The sequence below is a fragment of the Spermophilus citellus genome (assembly GCF_964194105.1).
Source record: "Spermophilus citellus genome assembly, chromosome: 17".
In the NCBI taxonomy this organism is placed as follows: Eukaryota; Metazoa; Chordata; class Mammalia; order Rodentia; family Sciuridae; genus Spermophilus; species Spermophilus citellus.
Window position 1 is genome coordinate 52,867,115 of NC_138199.1, and position 18,921 is coordinate 52,886,035.

The 18,921-nt window shown below is 45.3% G+C and overlaps 1 protein-coding gene across 1 annotated transcript; it reads left to right on the forward strand.

Moving 5' to 3' along the window:
* Positions 1 to 981: 981 nt before the first annotated feature.
* On the forward strand, positions 982 to 18,468 carry PSMD3 (proteasome 26S subunit, non-ATPase 3). Its single transcript, XM_081272477.1, has 12 exons — positions 982 to 1,380; positions 4,448 to 4,638; positions 7,178 to 7,315; positions 8,878 to 9,014; positions 10,133 to 10,323; positions 10,456 to 10,559; positions 15,539 to 15,653; positions 15,755 to 15,874; positions 15,960 to 16,063; positions 16,318 to 16,473; positions 17,778 to 17,828; positions 17,996 to 18,468. The coding sequence occupies exons 1-12, from the start codon at positions 1,161 to 1,163 to the stop codon at positions 18,071 to 18,073; spliced, it is 1,605 nt and encodes a 534-aa protein (XP_081128603.1). The 5' UTR covers positions 982 to 1,160; the 3' UTR covers positions 18,074 to 18,468.
* Positions 18,469 to 18,921: the final 453 nt, after the last annotated feature.

An 18,921-nucleotide genomic window follows, 5' to 3' on the forward strand; every position in this document is an offset into this window, starting at 1 on the left:
GGGGACTTTCCACCCTTACAATCTGCTGCAGGCCAGAGCATACTGTCCACTATCTTACTTTCGGACACCTTTCCCCACCCCTCCCCGCTACTGTACTAAATTCTTGAGCAGTTTTCCACACCCCCACCCATGCCTTCTGCTAACTTTCATCCATACAGAGAGTGGACCCCTATCTTTTATTAAACTGCAGTGATTCTACGCAAACACACTCTCCCCCATTCACACTCCCAGGCTGCAGAGATTTGGTGAGGGAGGGTTGGGGAGGGTAGAGGTGTACTGGGGATTGATAGAACCCAGGAGCACTTTACCACTAAGTTACATCCCCAGCCCTCTGTTTTTAAATTTTGGGACAGGGTCTCGCTAAATTGCTCAGGTGGGACTTGAATATGAGATCCTCCTGCCTCAGGCTCCCGAGTCCCTGGGATTATAGGCGTGTGTGCCTGCCACCGCCGGGCTAGGCTGCAGAGAAAGCAGTAAACTACAATCTGACAAGGAAGTCCCGATCCATGGGTTTCTTCCTACTCCCCAATTCCGTTTATTTAAACCCCAACAGCCTAGCCCTCCTCCGCAGCCTTCTTTTCTTGCCTCGCGCTGGAGGCACCGGGCGGCCGTTGAGCACGAGCCCGGCGGATCCCAGTGGCCACTCGAGACCCAGCAAATTGCTGGAGCCTGGACGCAAAACCCGCCCGGCAACTTGTGACGTCATCTCGCTCTACGCTCGGATAGGCCCTACCCACTCCATTCCAGTTGGGGTACTCTTAAGAGTCCGTTGGAGTCCAGGTTGGAGTCTGAGGGGACCTCTCGTGGACACCCATAGAAATGCACTCGAGGAGAAGTTAAAATCAACACATTTAAGCACTTCAAAGAAAGCCCCACAAACTCATACAGGCTCCTCCCCGTCCTTCCTCCAAGATCCGCCTTCATCCTGCACTTCGGCTGTTGATTTCTTTCCCCTTAATTGACTCGGCCATCAACCCACGGGGCCTGGCGTTTCCCAGAAGACCCAGCGCCGGGAAGGGGTTTGCAGCTGCTCCGTCATCGTGCGGCCCAACGCGAGCCCGCGCTTGTGTACAGGCCCGGCTCGGTTCCTGGTCCCTGGTACCAGGATTCACGCGAGGCCCCGGCCTCGGTCCCCGGACTAGGCCGCGACTCCGAGCGCCATGAAACAGGAGGGCTCGGCGCGGCGCCGTGGCGCGGACAAGGCGAAGCCGCCGCCGGGTGGAGGAGAACAAGAACCACCACAGCCCCCGGCCCCCCAGGATGTGGAGATGAAAGAAGAGGCAGCGACGGGTAGCGGGTCAACCGGGGAGGCCGACGGCAAGACGGTGGCGGCAGTGGCTGAACACTCCCAGCGAGAACTGGACACCGTCACCTTGGAGGGTACGGGAGCCCGGGTCGGGGAAGTACCAAATCAAGGGTGACAGCGACCCGAGTGATGTGGATTCTCTCTGGAACACCAGCGCAGCCTCCACCACCCTCGATTCCTTGGGTTCTGTCATTGGGCCTGGGGTCGGGAGTGCCTGCCCCCACTACCCTGACACTCTTCTGACCTACTCCATTTACATCCTATCCAAATGATTCTTGCACCCCCACCATATGACTTACCTCTGTAGAATCCATTGTGTGTGCATGTGTAAACTTGTGTAAAAGGTGCATGAATAATATAGATTACATGTTCCCTTAGTTTAAAGAGTGTACAAAGGGTTTCTGTTGTCCTACCTGCCCTTAGTAAACTTCCCTAACAGCGCCATTTAAACCTATTTTATTGTTTACTTATGTCTGTAGTTGAAGTGCCCAAACGATCTCCTCTCCTTTCAGATCATTACTCCCTCTTGATATTCTAAGTGTTTAAACACATACACACTTTCAACTTTGTTTGAAATTTTGGCGTTTTTGAGTTCCTAATTATCACTTTGACCTCAACTACTATATACCAGTACCATTCTGTCCAGTACCCATTTCTTTCCTCCTGGGTGCCATTTCCCATTCTCTTTTTCCTCTAAGCATCAGTTTTGCATTTCCCATGTAGAACATCCTGTGCACATTTGGAATGGGTAGAGAGAGACTTCCCATGTGACCCTGATTCTATTTTCTGGCTTCTGGATCAAGTAGGACCAAACTACTTATTTAACTGCATGAGAAACTACTTTAAAGCATTGAGATAAGTAAAGCTATGCTCCTGGGTGATGCTTTTGAGGATTTGGTAGTGTTGACTGCATCAGCTCCTGCTCTGAAGTTGGGCAACAAGATCATAGAAGGTCCTTTTATCTAAAACGATAGCTAGTAGCAAAGGTGCCATTTAACATTACCTGTGGGGTAATAGATACATGTGTTTATTTTTTTCCTTTTTTTTTTTTTTGTAGTTGTAGATGGACAGAATGCCTTTATTTTGTTTGTTTATTTTTATGTGGTTCTGAGGATCAAACCTAGTGCCTCATGCGTGCTAGGCAAGCACTCTACCACTGAGTTACAGCCCCAGCCCCACATGTGTTATGAACACTTTCATTTTCTTATTTTTTTTGGGGGGTGGGGAGTACCAGGGATTGAACTTGGGGACACTTGACTATTGAGCCACATCCCCAGCCCTATTTTGTATTTAAAAGACAGGATCTCACTTAGTTGCTAAGGACCTGGCTTTTGCTGAGATTGGCTTTGAACTCAAGATCTTCCTGCCTCAGCCTCCCAAGCTGCTGGGATTACAGTCCTGCACCACTGTGCCTAGCAACACTTTGATTTTCTTGTTTTAAAGTAGTTTTTGTTCATCAATTTTGGGAAATATAAAAAGTCTAAATTAACAGGGGAAAAAAATCCAACCATAGTTATTTTTTTTTCCCTATGAATTTTTGATCTAGTCTCCCATAATTGAGATATACAATTTGGGTCAAGATGTAACTAAGTACAAATAATTTCCTACTTTTTTCTTTTTTCATTTAACATCTATAAAGATAACATTCAATTTATTCCAGAAACACATATCAAATACCTAGTATATTGGTTAAGAGTACAAGCTCTGGAATTAGTTTCCTCATTTGTATAGGTGAAAGGGATAGAACCTTTTAAATGTTAGTATATCAATAATGTGTCCCATATACCCTGTGCTAATTACCGAATATTCATAGGTGACTAAAAACTGCCACATTGCACATCTGAAATATTTGTAGGATTTGAAGGTATAACTTAGTGGTAAAGTGCTTGCTTAGCCTGCACAAGGCCTTAAGTTCAATTCCCAGATCCAAAGAAATAAAAGTATTTTTAGTTTCATTCTTTTATAAATAGCTTTACATTGTTCCTCTTTGTGTCCAGGTGTTTTTGGTTTTGTTTTGGTACCAGGAATTGAACCCAGGAATGCTTAACCACTGAGCCACATCCTCAGCCCTTTTCTATTTTGAGACAGGGTCTTGCTGATTTGCTGAGGCTGGCTTTGAACTAAGATCCTCCTGCCTTAGCCTTCCAAGCCACTGGGTATGCCTCACCATGCCTTGTGTGCCCAAGTTTTTAAATCTATTCTTATAATTATTTCTTGTGCTGGGTACATGAGCAAGGTCCGGCGTCTGATCCCCAGTATTTGGGGGGGGGGGGGGATTTATTTTTTTAAGTATAGGTTCCCAGAATCTACATGCCCAAGTAAAGTTTTTGATACTGTCTAGAAAAACTGCTGATTTACATTATACTCGCAGAAATATTTTTTTTAGTTGTATATGGACACAATATCTTTATTTATTTTTATGTGGTGCTGAGGATTGAACCTAGTGCCTCACATGTGCTAGGCAAGCACTCTTCCACTGAGCCACAATCCCAGCCCAGCAGAAATATTTTTTATGCTACAATGTGTTTTCATTTTTTAAATATTGCTAATTTGGTAATATTAACATTTGCAATTATTCAAATACTAGCTAAATATATTTTGTGTGACTGTTTGCTAATTGCCTTTCCTCTTCTGGTTTATGACCATTTTTATTTTGAAATTATGGCAGTAGAGTTTCTCTAAACTATTTATACAAGCTTTTTATAGAAAAAAATATGAATCTTTGGTTACATTTTCTGGTAATATTTTTTTTGTTTACACAATTATTCAAAAGGCTTTTTTGCAAAATCAGGTTCTTCCATTGCACGTATATACATGTGTATTTGTCACATTGTTCACAGTTAGAAAGTTTCCTATTTTGAAATCTAATAAATTTCCTCTTTTTTTTTTTTTTTTTTTTTTTTGCTTTTTTTCTGTTTTTTTCTTTCTTCTCATTCTGTCATCCTCTGCCCGTCTATATTTTTCCTTGTCTCTTGGTTACGTCTGAAAAAAAAGTGTATAAATCTATAAATATTGCTTAACCATATTAGGGCAAAAGAAGTGATTGCATATTCTGCCCTAGAAGCTCCCTAGAACTGCTTGCCCAGAGTGGTGATAGAATAAGAGGAGTTAGAAGTAACATCTTTTTCTTCTCTTTTACAGACATCAAAGAGCATGTGAAACAGCTGGAGAAGGCTGTTTCAGGCAAAGAGCCAAGATTTGTCCTGCGGGCCCTGAGGATGCTACCTTCCACATCACGCCGCCTCAACCACTATGTTCTGTATAAAGCTGTGCATGGCTTCTTCACCTCTAATAATGCCACCCGAGACTTCTTACTATCCTTCCTAGAAGAGGTGAGTGGGTCAGTTGAGCTTAAAAGGTGTGGACTTGGCCTCAGACCTCCAGTATAGAATTGAAGACCTCTCTTACAACCTTTTGTGGCATCAGGAGTAAAACCAGAGCAGCATATTTAACACTTACTTGCCCAATAGCAAGGGATCTATCCTTCTCTTGTATAGTGTCATTCTTCTAAATCAGGGAATCCCTGATTTAGAAAGAAAAAAAAATCAGTATTCAAAAAGAGTTGAGGTATAGCTCAGTGGTAGAGGGCCACTGTGTAAAGGTTGCATGAATAATACAGATTACATGTTCCCTTAGTTTAAAGAGTGTACAAAGGGTTTCTGTTGTCCTACCTGCCCTTAGTAAACTTCCCTAACAGTTAAACTCATATTTGAATTGAAATCCAAACTATTTAGTACCTATGGGACTTGGATGGTGACTTAATCTCCCTGTACCTTATCTTCTTCATTTGTTAGATGTGATGAATAGATTAGAGGTAGGGTGGAGCTAGTACAGAAAGCTCTTAAAACAGAGCCTGGCATATCATGGATGCTGATGAGGTCTGTTTAATGAGTGACTGTGTTCTCCATGGCAGAAGAGACCTCTCCTTTGTAGTTATGGAATTCCCTCTTCATTCATGGTACAGTCCAGATCTTAGCCTTCCCAAACCTCTCAGACTTTCCAGCCACTGGCATCTCCCTAAAATCCTGTGCACTCAACAGTCTATAGATGTGAAAATCCCTGGAGGCAGAACAATGAAGAGTTTATTATCTGGGAAAGGAGGAAAGCACACCCTCCCCAACCCCACTTTAGATGGTTTTAACCTTCACATCTCTAAAGTCACCACATGTGATTAATTTTGGGGTTGACTTAACACATTATGTCTTTCAGTGTCAGTGACTAGATGAAAAATGTCAGTGACTAGATCAAAAATAAGTATTACATATATATGTCAACTTTATTTCCTTTGTTCCCTCTCCAAAAAAACCCACAACTTTTTCTTAGTCTCATTTTGCCTCTTTTTCCCTCCTTGCCATACTGGGGATTGAACCCAGGGGCCCTCTACCACTGAGCTATACCCCCAACTCTTTTTGAATACTGATTTTTTTTTTTTTGCTTTGTTTTTGTTTTTTTCTTTCTCCTCTTTTTAGTATTCTTTATCCGTCTGTATTTTTCCTTATCTCATGGTCATGTCTGAAATTGAGTGTATTGAATCTATAAATTTTGCTTAACTATATTAGGGCAAAAGAAGTGATTGTATATGCTGCCCTTTAATAAGAGGCCCCCTAGAACTGCTTGCCCAGCCCTTTTTATTTTTTTGAGACAGTCTCCCTAAGTTGCCCAGGTTGGCTTTGATCTTGCATTCTCCTGCCTCAGCCTCCTGAGTAGGTGGGATTACAGGCGTGTTTCATTATTCTCCGCTTATGTCATTATTCTTGAGTTCATCTTTAGAATTATATCACTCATTAAGCCCTGTCTGGTAGGATTTACAATGGTTCCAGGTGTAGTGTTTTATTTATTTATTTATTTTGAATTTTTTAATATTTATTTTTTAGTTTTCGGTGGACATAGCATCTTTATTTTATTTTTATGTGGTGCTGAGGATCAAACCCAGCACCCCATGCATGCCAGGCGAGGGCGCTACTGCTTGAGTCACATCCCCAGCCCCTGTAGTGTTTTAATCTCTACTTAAGATTAGAGTCTCTTTGAGGATTCCTCACATTGTTCTTTTTTTTTTTTAAAGAGAGAGAGAATTTTTTAATATTTATTTTTCGGTGGACACAACATCTTTTATTTTATGTTGTGCTGAGGATTGAACCCAGTGCCCCGTGCATGAGAGGTGAGTGCGCTACCACTTGAGCCACATCCCCAGCCCCTCACATTGTTCTTTATGGTCCCATTGTATTCAGAAAAGAAGCCTATGATACTTGTCTACCCCCTTTATTTAAAAAAAAAAAAAAAAACAGAAGGCTTTTTTTTTTTTTTTTTTTTAGTTGTAGATGGACACAATACCTTTATGTTATTTGGTTTTAATCTTTATGTGGTACCAGGGATCGAACCCAGTGCCTGACAAATGCTAGGCAAGCGCTTTACCACTGAGCCACAACCCCAGCCCCCCCTCTACCTCTTTTTTGTATTTATCATATAGCTAGCCTCCTTGACTCCCTCAGGAAAAACTGTCTTTGTTTTTTTCCTGGTACTGGGAATTGAACTTGGGGGCACTCAACCACTGAGCCACATCCTTAGCCCTATTTTGTATTTTATTTAGAGACAGGGTCTCACTGAGTTGCTTAGCACCTTGCCATTGCTGAGGCTGGCTTTGAACTCTCGATCCTCCTGCCTCAGCCTCCCGAGCTGGGATTACAGGTGTGTGCTACCATACCCAGTGGAAAAACTGTCTTTTTTATTTTATTTTTAATCTCTAATGCCTAGCAAAACCTTGGAACATAAAAGGTATTCAGGAAACATGTTGAAACACATTGTGGGTGCTCAATAAATTCTCAGTTGATTGATCTGATTGAGCTCTTCCATGGTAACTTTCTCCTCTCCCAGCCCATGGACACAGAAGCTGATTTACAGTTCCGGCCCCGCACAGGAAAAGCCGCATCAGCCCCTCTCCTGCCTGAAGTGGAAGCCTATCTCCAGCTCCTCATGGTCATCTTCCTGATGAACAGCAAACGCTACAAAGAGGTATCCAGGACACTGGGAGAATGTAGTGAACCCAAGCAGTGTGAGGGGTTTGTGGGGAAGATTGTCCCAGGTGAAGAAATGGAGATAATCACTGTTTTGTTTTGTTTTCCCCTTAAGAACCATCCTGCACACTCTTTTCCAAGTGGGTATGTGTTTGACCTCAAAACCAGGGAGATCCGCCTTCTACTTCTTTCTGGGCACCATGGGAAAGGGCTGGCCATGGTCATTCTATCCCTGTCTTTGGTTTGATACCAGTATAATGGATTCTTTTGGGAAGAGTAGGAGACTTGAAGACAAAGACCTGGGTTCCAATCCTAACTGTATCTTAGGCAAATTTAATTTCTCCTAGCTATATGTAAAAATGGGAATAACTATGCACTTTACAAAATTGTCACTAGTATTGCTTTAAATAACATGCTTAGAGTGCTTGCTAGCGTGCACAAGTCCTTGGATTCAATCTCCAGCACCACCAAAAAAAGAAAAAAAAAATGTCAGCTATTTTTATGGGACTAAAGAACTCCATTTTGGATACAGGTTAAGCATCCTTAATCCAGATGCTTCAAAATCTGAAATTTTTGGAGCACCAACATGGTGCTATAAAAGGAAAATACCACCCCTGACCTTATATGACAGGTCTTAGTCAACAGACGTGCACAAAAAGTACTGTATAAAATACCCTAGGTGTGTAAGGTGCCTAAGAAACATGAGTAAATTCCATGTTTAGATTTGGGTTCCATCCCCAAGATATCTCATTATGTATATGCAAATATTCCAAAATCTAAAAGAATCCTAAATCCAAGATACTTCTGGTCCCAAGCATTTTTAGTAAAGAACATTCAATCTGTACCACACTTCTACCACCACCACCCCAGCTAGGGCCAGCTTCCTCCTCAGTCATAGCCACTGTCACAGAAGGCTGCTTAAGAAATGACAGGTATTACTCTTCAACTCCTTATTTTGTTTATTTCTTTCCTCATCCCTGTTTTGTTTGTTTGTTATTGAGATCAAATTCACCCCTTTGATGTGTACAGCTCAGTGGTTTTTATTATATTCACAAGGTTGCACAGTGGTCAACACTAGTTCCAGGACACTTTTTTCACCCCAGAAACATCATACCTGTTAGCAGGTATTCCCCCATCCTCCCCTCACCCCAGTCCCCAGTAACCACTAATCTGCTTTCTGTATCTATAGAAAATTTGCCTACTATGAATCACAATATATGCAAAGAAGCCTTTGCATCTGGCTTCTTTCACTTAGCATAAGGTTTTATAGATTTATCCATACCTAGTGTGCATCAATCAGTTCTTCATTCCTTTATACGACTTAATAATATTCCATTACATGAATATACCACATTTTGTTGTTCCATTCTTCAGTCACCAAGGAACATTGGGTTGTTTCCGCTTTGTTATTAGGAATAGTATGGTTATGAACATTTCTGTACAGACTGTTCTGTGGACATGCTTCAAGTTCTCTAAGAGAGGAATCAACTGGCTCATATGGTAGCTCCATGTTTAACCTTTTGAAGAACTGTCACTTGATTCTTTTGGCTTCTTCCTCAGGCACAGAAAATCTCTGATGACCTCATGCAGAAGATAAGTACTCAGAACCGCCGGGCCTTGGACCTTGTAGCTGCAAAGTGTTACTATTATCATGCCAGGGTCTATGAGTTCCTGGACAAGCTGGATGTGGTACGCAGGTACAGATGGCCAGGTCTCCCTTGGCAGCCCTTCATCATCACTATGGAACTATGGGCATGCAGAGAGCAATGAGCTGGTGGGTATAAAGTACCCAGCAGGTAGTGGGAACAACAGTTTATATGTCCTGAGTATGGAGGGGTGATCTTGGACAAAGGAATGGAGATAACACTGGACTGTTAAGAACTGTCTTCCCTCGGGGTGTGATGGCATGTGCCTGTAGTCCCAGCGACTCAAGAGGCTGAGGTAAAAGGATCAAAAGTTTAATGTTAGCCTCAGCAATTCAGTGAGGCCCTCAGCAACTTAGTGAGACCCTGTCTCAAAAAATAAAAAGAGCTGTGGTTGTACCTCAGTGGTAAACACCCCTGAGTTCAATTCTGAATACCAAAAAGGTGGGGAAGGAAGGAACTGTCCTCTGACACTTTTTTCACCCCCACATCAAGGGAGGACTGAGAAGTAGGTTAGGAATGAAAGGAAAAACTGGAAAATATTTTCCCCTTCTACTCAAAACCTACAGTGGGTCCCCATTTTTCTCAAAGAGAAACCAAAATCCTCCCATTAGCTTATAAGGCTGACATGTCCTATCCCTTACCACCTCCTTGACTTCACCTCTTTCTGCTCTGCCCAGCACACTCGGTACCCTCAACCCCATTAGCCTCCTGCTCTTCCTTGAGCAGGCCAGGCATACTCTTCCTCAGCCTTTGCACTGGCTCTCCCCTCTGCCAAGAAGGCTTTCCTCCCTGCCTTCTTCAAGCCTCCACTTAATTGTAACCTTCACAGTGATCAAGCTATTTGAAATCACAGTCACATCCTTGCTTCCTGCAGTCCCCATTGCACTTACTCTGATTTCTTCTCAGCCCATACCACTGCCACCACCATCTGTCATGCTACGTAGTGCCATGAGCATTGTCTCTCCATGAGGTTCCCTAAGAGCAGGGTTTTATTCTTTTTGTGCAGCTAGCATGGCACTTCACACAACTGCCAGTCTAGAGTTGAATATTCAGTGAGTACCCAGAAAAGCAGTTTGTATCACATTCTTAGGAATCAAGAGAGAATGCAGAGTCAAAGACAGTTCAGAGAGTTGTGGCTTGAGGCCTTTGACATCTTTTCTTTCTTGAAGCTTCTTGCATGCCCGACTCCGGACAGCCACCCTCCGGCATGATGCAGATGGGCAGGCCACCCTGCTGAACCTCCTGCTGCGGAATTACTTACACTACAGCTTGTATGACCAGGCTGAAAAGCTGGTGTCCAAGTCCGTATTTCCTGAGCAGGCCAACAACAATGAGTGGGCCAGGTACCTCTACTACACAGGTGAGTAGAGGGGCCTGACGACAAATCAGAAGAGGTCTCAGGCTCACTTAATGCAAATTTTCTAAGGGTTGGTCTGTGTGCTCTCTGGTGATGGCACCACTCTCCTGACCATTCTTCTTTCCTCCACTCCAGGACGAATCAAAGCCATTCAGCTGGAGTATTCAGAGGCCCGGAGAACGATGACCAATGCCCTTCGCAAGGCCCCTCAGCACACAGCTGTCGGCTTTAAACAAACAGTAAGTAGCAGTTGCCATCATTCCTTCACCTCTAACTCATCTGATACCACTTCAATTTGCTTTGATGTCCAGGGTGCCAGGAAAGGCTTCCTTAATCTTTGTCATCCCAGAGGTTGCTTCAGCTGTCTATTTATGGCTATTATTTTTCAAAGCACAGTAAACATGCCTTCAGCAGCTTGTGTTCAGAATATTCTCCTTGGGAGATAGGTTTTAGAATATTCTTGATTCCCAAGCACTCCTGTCAGTTATTCTAGGTGTGGGCATGGATTGTGTTGATAAGCCCCAGGCTCTATTTTATCTGGTCCCTCAGCACACATCTGAGATCAGTGTTGTCTGTGGCCAGGGAACCCAGAAATTTCCTTGAAGCTGATGGCTCAGGTGGAGATAAACCTTGGCCACTTAAGAGCTGTGGGTCACCAAGGAAGTTTTGAGCTTTGACTTTGGTATTAGGCATTGTGATGGACAGGAATTGGCATTCTTAAGGATAACATTTTGAAGAAATAAAGAATGTTGATTCAGGCTTGCAGGCCTGAATAAGGTCTCAGAAAGCAGTAGCTCGGATTTGGACTTTGTTTTCCCCTACTGAAGACCTTTGCTTCTGCCTTCTGCCAGGACATATACCACCCTCAGTGCCTGACAGAGAACAGGGAGGATATGTTTAATGATTGGGTCAGTATAGTGGAGATTCGTTTTGTATCTCTTCATAAAGGCAGAGAAAGACAAATTTATTTTTGGTCTAATAATTAAAGAGATCAAAAAGTTTAAATTTGAACTGATTTTTGGAAGATGGATAGAATTTTCATAGAAAGAAATGGTTTTCCAGACACATTGGCATGTGAGCAAATGATTAGATTACTTAAAACCTAAGTCACACTAAAGTGTCTTTTAAGAAGCCGGGTGCATGCCTGTAATCCCAGCAGTTTGTGAAACTATGGCAGGAGGATTGTAGGTTTGAGCCAGCCTTAGCAACTCACTGAAACCCTGTGTTAAAATAAAAAATAAGGGGCTGGGGATGTGGCTCAAGCGGTAGCGCGCTCGCCTGGCATGCGTGCGGCCCGAGTTCGATTCTCAGCACCACATACAAACAAAGATGTTGTGTCTGCGGAAAACTAAAAAATAAAATATTTTAAAAAATAAAATGTAACGCAGTGGTAGAGTACTTGCCTAGCTTGCTTAAGACCCTGGGTTCCATCCCTAGTACTGAAAACAACAACAACAACAAAATACAAATAAGGAATACACAGAATGTCTGGTGCCAGGGGAAAGGCTTTTTGGGGCAAAGCAATATTTTCAAACTAGGCATAAGGTTTCCATTTGTCCTGTGGTGGAGCAAAGTGGCAGGAAGGAGCAGAGAGCTAGAGTGAGATCTTTGGCCAGTGTGAGAAAGCCTGGGAAGATGAAAGGGGATGTCTGTATGTTTGTGTGAGAGCCTGCTTCCCTCTGCCCTTCCCCTTACCCTGAGACCCCAGTGTACTGCATGGGAGGCGCCTGGGATTCATATTGAAGGCGGGCATTTCTAATAGGCTCTCAGATGATGCCAATGCTGTTGGTACATGGACCACACTATGAGTAGGTAGGTGGCTCTGGCTCATGTCCTTCAGGGATAGAGGAAGGCCATTTAGCATCTGTTAACACAACTGCCTTCTCTCAAAACCTGATGTCTCTCCTTACCTGTCCCCTACCCCACCGAAAACACCCAAATTTATTATCTTTGCTGAGCATGGTGACACATACCTATAATCCCAGCTACTTGGAAGCTGAGGCAGAAGTATCACAAGTTTGAGACCAGCCTCAGCAACTTTTTGAGCCCCTAAGCACCTTTGTGAGACCCTGTCTTAAATAAAAAAAATAAATAGATAAAAGACTGGAAATGTAGCTCAGTGGTGTAGGCAGGGCTAATGTTCCTCTGTGGAGGCTCTAGGCAAGAATGTATTTTTTTTCTTTTCAGCTTCTGGAAACCACTGGTATCCCTAGGCACGTGGTTTCCTTTCATCTTCAAAGCCAGTAGCAATGGACTGAATCCTTGTCACATTGCATTACTCCAACCTCTGCTTTCTTCTTGGACTCTGCCTCCTTTTCCACTTTTAAAGACTTGCCTTGGGTTCTCCCAGTGTCTTAATCCACCTGGGCTACTAAAATAAAGGACCATAATCTGGATGGTGCATAAAAAAATAGATAGAAATTCATTTCTCCCAGTTCTGGACTCTAACAGTCTGAGATCACAGAACCAGCACAGTTGGGTTCTGGTGCAGCTCTTTTCCATGTCTCACTGTGTCCTTACTTGATAAAATACCCTTACTTCACTCATTCTTTCCCTCCTGTTTTTACCTAAAGATAGCTTCTCAACTGTATTCTTTTTTTTTTTTTTTTTTTTTTTTTTTTTTTTTTTTTTTTTTAAGAGAGAGTGAAAGAGGGGAGAGAGAGAGAGAGAGAGAGGGAGAATTTTTTTAATATTTATTATTTTTTAGTTCTCGGCGGACACAACATCTTTGTTGGTATATGGTGCTGAGGATCGAACCCGGGCCGCACGCATGCCAGGCGAGCGTGCTACCGCTTGAGCCACATCCCCAGCCCCTCAACTGTATTCTTGATCCTGTTCCTTCCTGTCTTCCAAAGCCTTGGCCTGACACCTGTTCGCTTAAAGTCTACCCAGAAAAGAAGTTCTGGGGCTGGGAATGTGGCTCAAGCAGTAGCGCGCTCGCCTGGCATGCGTGCGGCCCGGGTTCGATCCTCAGCACCACATACCAACAAAGATGTTGTGTCCGCCGAGAACTAAGAAATAAATATTAAAAATTCTCTCCCTCTCTCTCTCTCTCTCTCTCTCTCTCTCTCTCTCTCTCTCTCCTCTCTCACTCTCTCTTAAATAAATAAATAAATAAATCTCTAAAAAAAAGGAAGTTCTGCTGCTTTCCCCTCAGGCAATCACACCTGCACTGTCCTGGCTCCTCACTGGCAGTCCACTGGCCAAGCACCTCGTCAGTCATTTCTTTCCCTCTGTTTCTTTTTACTTCCCCAGTCCCCATCAGAACACCTTGAAAGCTTACCTGCTCCTAGTAACATCCACATTCTCTCCTCCAGTAATCTTGCACATTCAGAACTTCAACCCTCGCCTCTGTTAATTTTCATTCAAGTCCATTACTAACCATGTGAGTTTGCTTGGGCTGCCACAAGGCACCACAGCTTTGGTAGCTTAAACAGAATTTAATTTTGTCCTAATTATAGAGACCAGAAGTGCAAGATCAGGCTGTCAGCACAATTGCCTTCTTCTGAGGCCCTCTCCTTTATTTGTGGATAGCCATCTTCTTCCCATATTCTCACATGATCTTCCTTCAATGGGTTTCTGTGCCCTGTTCCCTTAAAAGGATGCTAGTCATACTGGGTTACAGCTTATCTGTGTGACCTCATTTTACCTTAATTATCCTTTTCTCCAAATACAGTCACATTTTGAAGTCCTGGGGGTAGTCTTCAGCATCTAATTTTGAGGAAGGATATAAATCAACCCAAAACATTAATTCTGACCCCTCTTGTGAACACCAGACCTGGAACTATAACCCCCTCATCACTGTAGACACTCCCCGATTCTTCAAACTCAGCCTGTCCCTAACATATTCCTTTTGGCCCTTATAGCCTTTCCTTCTACTCTGCAAGAAGGAACCTCGGGGTCATCTCTGACCTCCCCTTCCTTTTCCCCCTTACTGAGTTGACTGCTGTGTTGGCTCACGTCTTCAGTATTTGCCTGCACTTTCATGTTGCCAGCCCTCTTCTTCGAGTCACTGATCCTCCCCCTAGCATTCTGGACCATTGGGACTGGTCATGTTCTTCCCCTCTCTAGCAAGCCAGCTCCCATGCAGTTGCTACCTAAGCAAAGCTTAGGCCTGCCTTTCCTTTGCCCAGGAAGCCTCCCTGGCTCTCCATCATCCACCCAGTGGAAGGTCCTAACACTTTCGTGAGGCAGACAGGCCAAGTGCTGTTATTCTTATGTTCTTTTGAGGGATGAGGAAGCTAAGGACTAGTGTATCAGCACTTCCTGGCTCACACAATTAAAAATTGGACCTCAGATGTCCAGGTACACATTCTGAACTGCTCAGCCTCACATTCAAGGTGGCACATTTCTCCTGAGGGCTCCCAGGCACTTTTCCTGCCTCTTTAATCTTCTCTCTTGGCTCAAATGTGCTCCCTCCTTTTTCTCTTTGTCAGAATCCTTAAGGCGCTCATTAAATTCTACCATTTCCATGGATTTCCCCTCTCACAGGGATTATGCCAAGCAACAGGGCAATCTCATGGGTATATGTGGGGGATGAAGAATCTTTGCCCAGCTGTGAACATAATCACACACTACCATTTTCACCCTCACCTCTCCTGTGACATTAGCTGTCTGTGTCCCTGTGCCTCCTGCTTGGTTGGCAATCCCCTCCACCATAGTTTCCCTTCCACGGTGCTAACCCTATAATGGGCACCATTCAGAAACACCTCACAATCCTATGGAGACGGAAAGGCCCCATTTTCCAGCCAGTCTTCTGTGTCTGTCCCTTGCTCCCTCACTGAGGTCTGCCAGGCCCTCCCTGTGCTTCTGCCTCTAGCTAGATAAGTAGCTCTACACATTGTCCCCCTCCTCTCCTCCAGTAACAGTCCACCTGTCAGCCTCTCCAGAAGATACAGTCTTCCCCAGCCTCCTATCCTGTCTGTCCTCTGTCTGCTTCAGAGTGTTGCCTTTGCAGAGCAGTGTGTGCTCTGATTGCCCAGATGAAACTAAGCTGAGGGCTCTGTGTGGCCCAAGGGTCAGCTGTTCTCAGTACCTGGCTGCAAAGATGTAGCTTTGATTCTCTGCCCAGCATGGGTCCTCCGGGATTTTCCCCTCCTAGGGAGCCTCATCTCAAGGCTGCCCCCTAGTATGTCTGACTGATTGAAGCCCCATTTCATTTTCTTCTTCCATGGTGGGACTCCCTGCCCACTGTGCTCCTGTGTCATGCCCTGTCCAGGTGCACAAGCTTCTGATTGTGGTGGAACTGTTGCTAGGGGAGATCCCGGACCGGCTGCAGTTCCGTCAGCCCTCCCTCAAGCGCTCACTCATGCCCTACTTCCTTCTCACCCAAGGTAAGGCCAGTCCCCTCCCAGAGCCTGCCAGAGCCCTTCTTTGGCCTCTCTGATTCATGTGCCCATTTGCATTATCTAACCCATGCCTGTTCCCCCTGCAGCTGTCAGGACAGGAAATCTAGCAAAGTTCAACCAGGTCCTGGATCAGTTTGGGGAGAAGTTTCAAGCAGATGGGACCTACACCCTAATCATCCGACTTCGACACAATGTGATTAAGACAGGTATGGGTCCAGGTCTCTGGCAGGGTTTCTCCAAGGGACAGAGTCCATACCAACCCTGCTCACCCCAACGCACCTTCCTCCCCAGGTGTGCGCATGATCAGCCTCTCCTACTCCCGAATCTCCCTGGCCGACATTGCTCAGAAGCTGCAGCTGGATAGCCCAGAAGACGCAGAGTTTATTGTTGCCAAGGTGAGGCTGGGTCGGGAGCTGTGCTATCCCAGGTTCTCAGGGCCAAAGTGGGAGGAGATTGGCCAGAAGGGAATAGGTAAAGCAATGGCACAGTCTCTTCAGGAGTGCCAATTATTTGCAGAGAAGCCAGGAAGTTACCAGAAAGATTGTGGGTGTGACTTTGTGAGAGTGTAAGGATGACCAGGCAACAGGATGGGAAAAGAGGTTCTCAGATAGGCATTCTGGTAACCTTTCCTTCTTTGGGGGGTTTGCAGGCCATCCGGGATGGCGTCATTGAAGCCAGCATCAACCACGAGAAGGGCTATGTCCAGTCTAAGGAGATGACTGATATCTACTCCACCCGGGAACCCCAGCTGGCCTTCCACCAGCGCATCTCCTTCTGCCTGGATATCCACAACATGTCTGTCAAGGTGCGAAGCCCTTGGCTGTGGCCCAATCGCCACCTACTTCTGAAGCCACTGAAGTGGGCAGACAGGCGCAGTGGGGGAAGGACTCTACCAAGATTCCATAACCACTTGCCTGCGGGACTCTGCTGCCTTCTGTTGCTCCTTAGGAATGTGATTGCTTGCGGGGCACCAGACAGGGATGCTGGCTGCAGGGCTCTAGGTCTGTGTTCTCTGAGCTAATGGTTAGGTACTGCCTGCCTGCCTGCTTCGCAGCATTGTTGAGTAAATGACATCACCATGTGAATTCAGGCAAGTGGCCAAATCTAAACCATATAAAATGTAGGGCTGGGTTCCACAGGGGTGATAAGCCCTTATCCTCTGTTAGGTATTGAGTGTGATGCTATTATTTTGTGTCTACCATTGTTCTTTTCTCCAATCTTCTCCCAGGAAACCAGGGATATTACTGCCTTGCTTAAAATCTGCCAAAGCCACAGTCAGTGGGACATGCAAGATCCTTTGTGATCTGATCCCTTCTCACCTCCCCTTCTTCCACTCCTTCCACTCCCAACTTGTGCTATCCCTTAGGCCAGGCTTTCTCACATGTGAGCCCTCCACCTAGAAGGCCTAGTCCCTTTCCCATAACCAGTGCCTCCTTCCTCCCTTTTCTTCTCTCTACCAAAGAGCAGGTCAGCAATCCTTCCCTCCAGATCCTTCCAATCTCCCGTTTTAAGCATTTACCACCTGGTATTATAATAATTTATTTCTGTGCTGGGCACTACCACACCTACTTGTAATCCCAGAAACTTGATAGGCTGAGGCAGGAGAATGCCAGGTTCAAGGTTAGCCTGGGTAACTTAGTGAGACCCTGTATCAAAAATGTTTTAAGCCTGGCACAGGGGTGCATACCTGTAATCCCAGTGGCCCAGGAGGCTGAGGGAGGAGGATCAAGAGTTCAAAGCCAGCCTCAGCAAGTGAGGAGCTAAGCAACTCAGTGAGACCTTGTCTCTAAATAAAATACAAAACAGGGCTGGGGGGTGTGACTCAGTGGTCAGGTGCCCCTGAGTTTGATCACTGGTGCCTAAAAAAAGAAAATGTTTTAAAAAGGGCCAGGGATGAAGCTCAGTTGTAGAGCATCCCTGGGTTCAGTTCCCAGTATTGCATAAAATAAAAATAATTCATTGTTGCACCCAGCTCCCCAGTCAGCTAAAGTAGAGATGGTCCCTGGTGTTCAGATCTTGTTATGGTAACCTTGGAGGGGTGTGTTAAGTGACCACCTCCCCTGTGGTTCCTCCCCCGCCTTCATCCTGCTCTTCTTCCTGCTCTACTAGGCCATGCGGTTTCCTCCCAAATCATACAACAAGGACTTGGAGTCTGCAGAGGTGAGCTTCCTTCTTTTTTGACCAGACTGAAAGGTCGACTCTCCATTCAGAAAGCGGGGAGGGAAGTGTGTGGAGAGCCAGGAGCTGCTCTGAGCTTGGGCAGTCCCTGGCCGTGGGTGAAGCACCTAGGGAAAGAGCCCAACCAGCCCTCACCCATCTCTCCCCAGGAGCGGCGTGAGCGAGAGCAGCAGGACTTGGAGTTTGCCAAAGAGATGGCAGAAGATGATGATGACAGTTTCCCTTGAGAGGGGGACAGGGTGGGGGGGGTGAGTGGGGACTGGCTCTTTATCTTTCCCCCTAAGGGGTCCCCTGCCCAGGGATCTGGCCCTTTTTTCCCATACACAGCTCACAGGCTGCATACGTGCAGGGGGTGAGGGGTGCTGGGAGCCGGCCACCCCTACCTCACCCCAGGCCCCTCTCCAGTGGTGACTTAGCACACAGTGGGGAGGAGGGCAGGCAAGCAGCCTCCCCAGGGCAGGGTCCTGGCTAGTGGTGTGGGCAGCCGGAGGGGAGGGACAGCCCCGTGCTCTTTTCTAGGCAGTTAGGCCTAGAGTTGGAACATGTGTTGGGTTGTTCGTTTTTTTGAAACTTCAATTATGATTTTTAAAACAATAAAAAGTTCTCCAAAACTCCTTGTACATCCCATCAGTAACTGTGCTTTGCTCTTGCTGCAGTATTGATCAGCCTAGTTTTTTGTGTTTTTTTTTTGTTTTTTGTTTTTTGTTTTTAGGGCTAAGAGTCCTTGCCCTAGATCTGAGGACCAGTGTGTCTATAGAGAGGGGAGCAGAGGAGGGTGAAGAGGCTGAGAGGCTGAGCTGGGGTCAGTAAGGAGGGCTCAGGTTTACTTTTACCTGACTCAAATACAGAACAAATCACAAAATCTCTCCGGTATCCCTTCCTTTCCTACATTTATCAAAAGAATCAGACTCAGTGGCCTCCTGGTTTTTAATGTCAGAAACCTAGGCCTCAAGAGGCTCAATAAAGGGCAAGTGTGTGACGCTCCACTAGGGGGCACAGGGGAGCAGAATATGGTCAGGTTGCAACAGGCCAACTTTGGCCCTATGAGTATGGGTGAGCTGCTCCCTGAGCATAG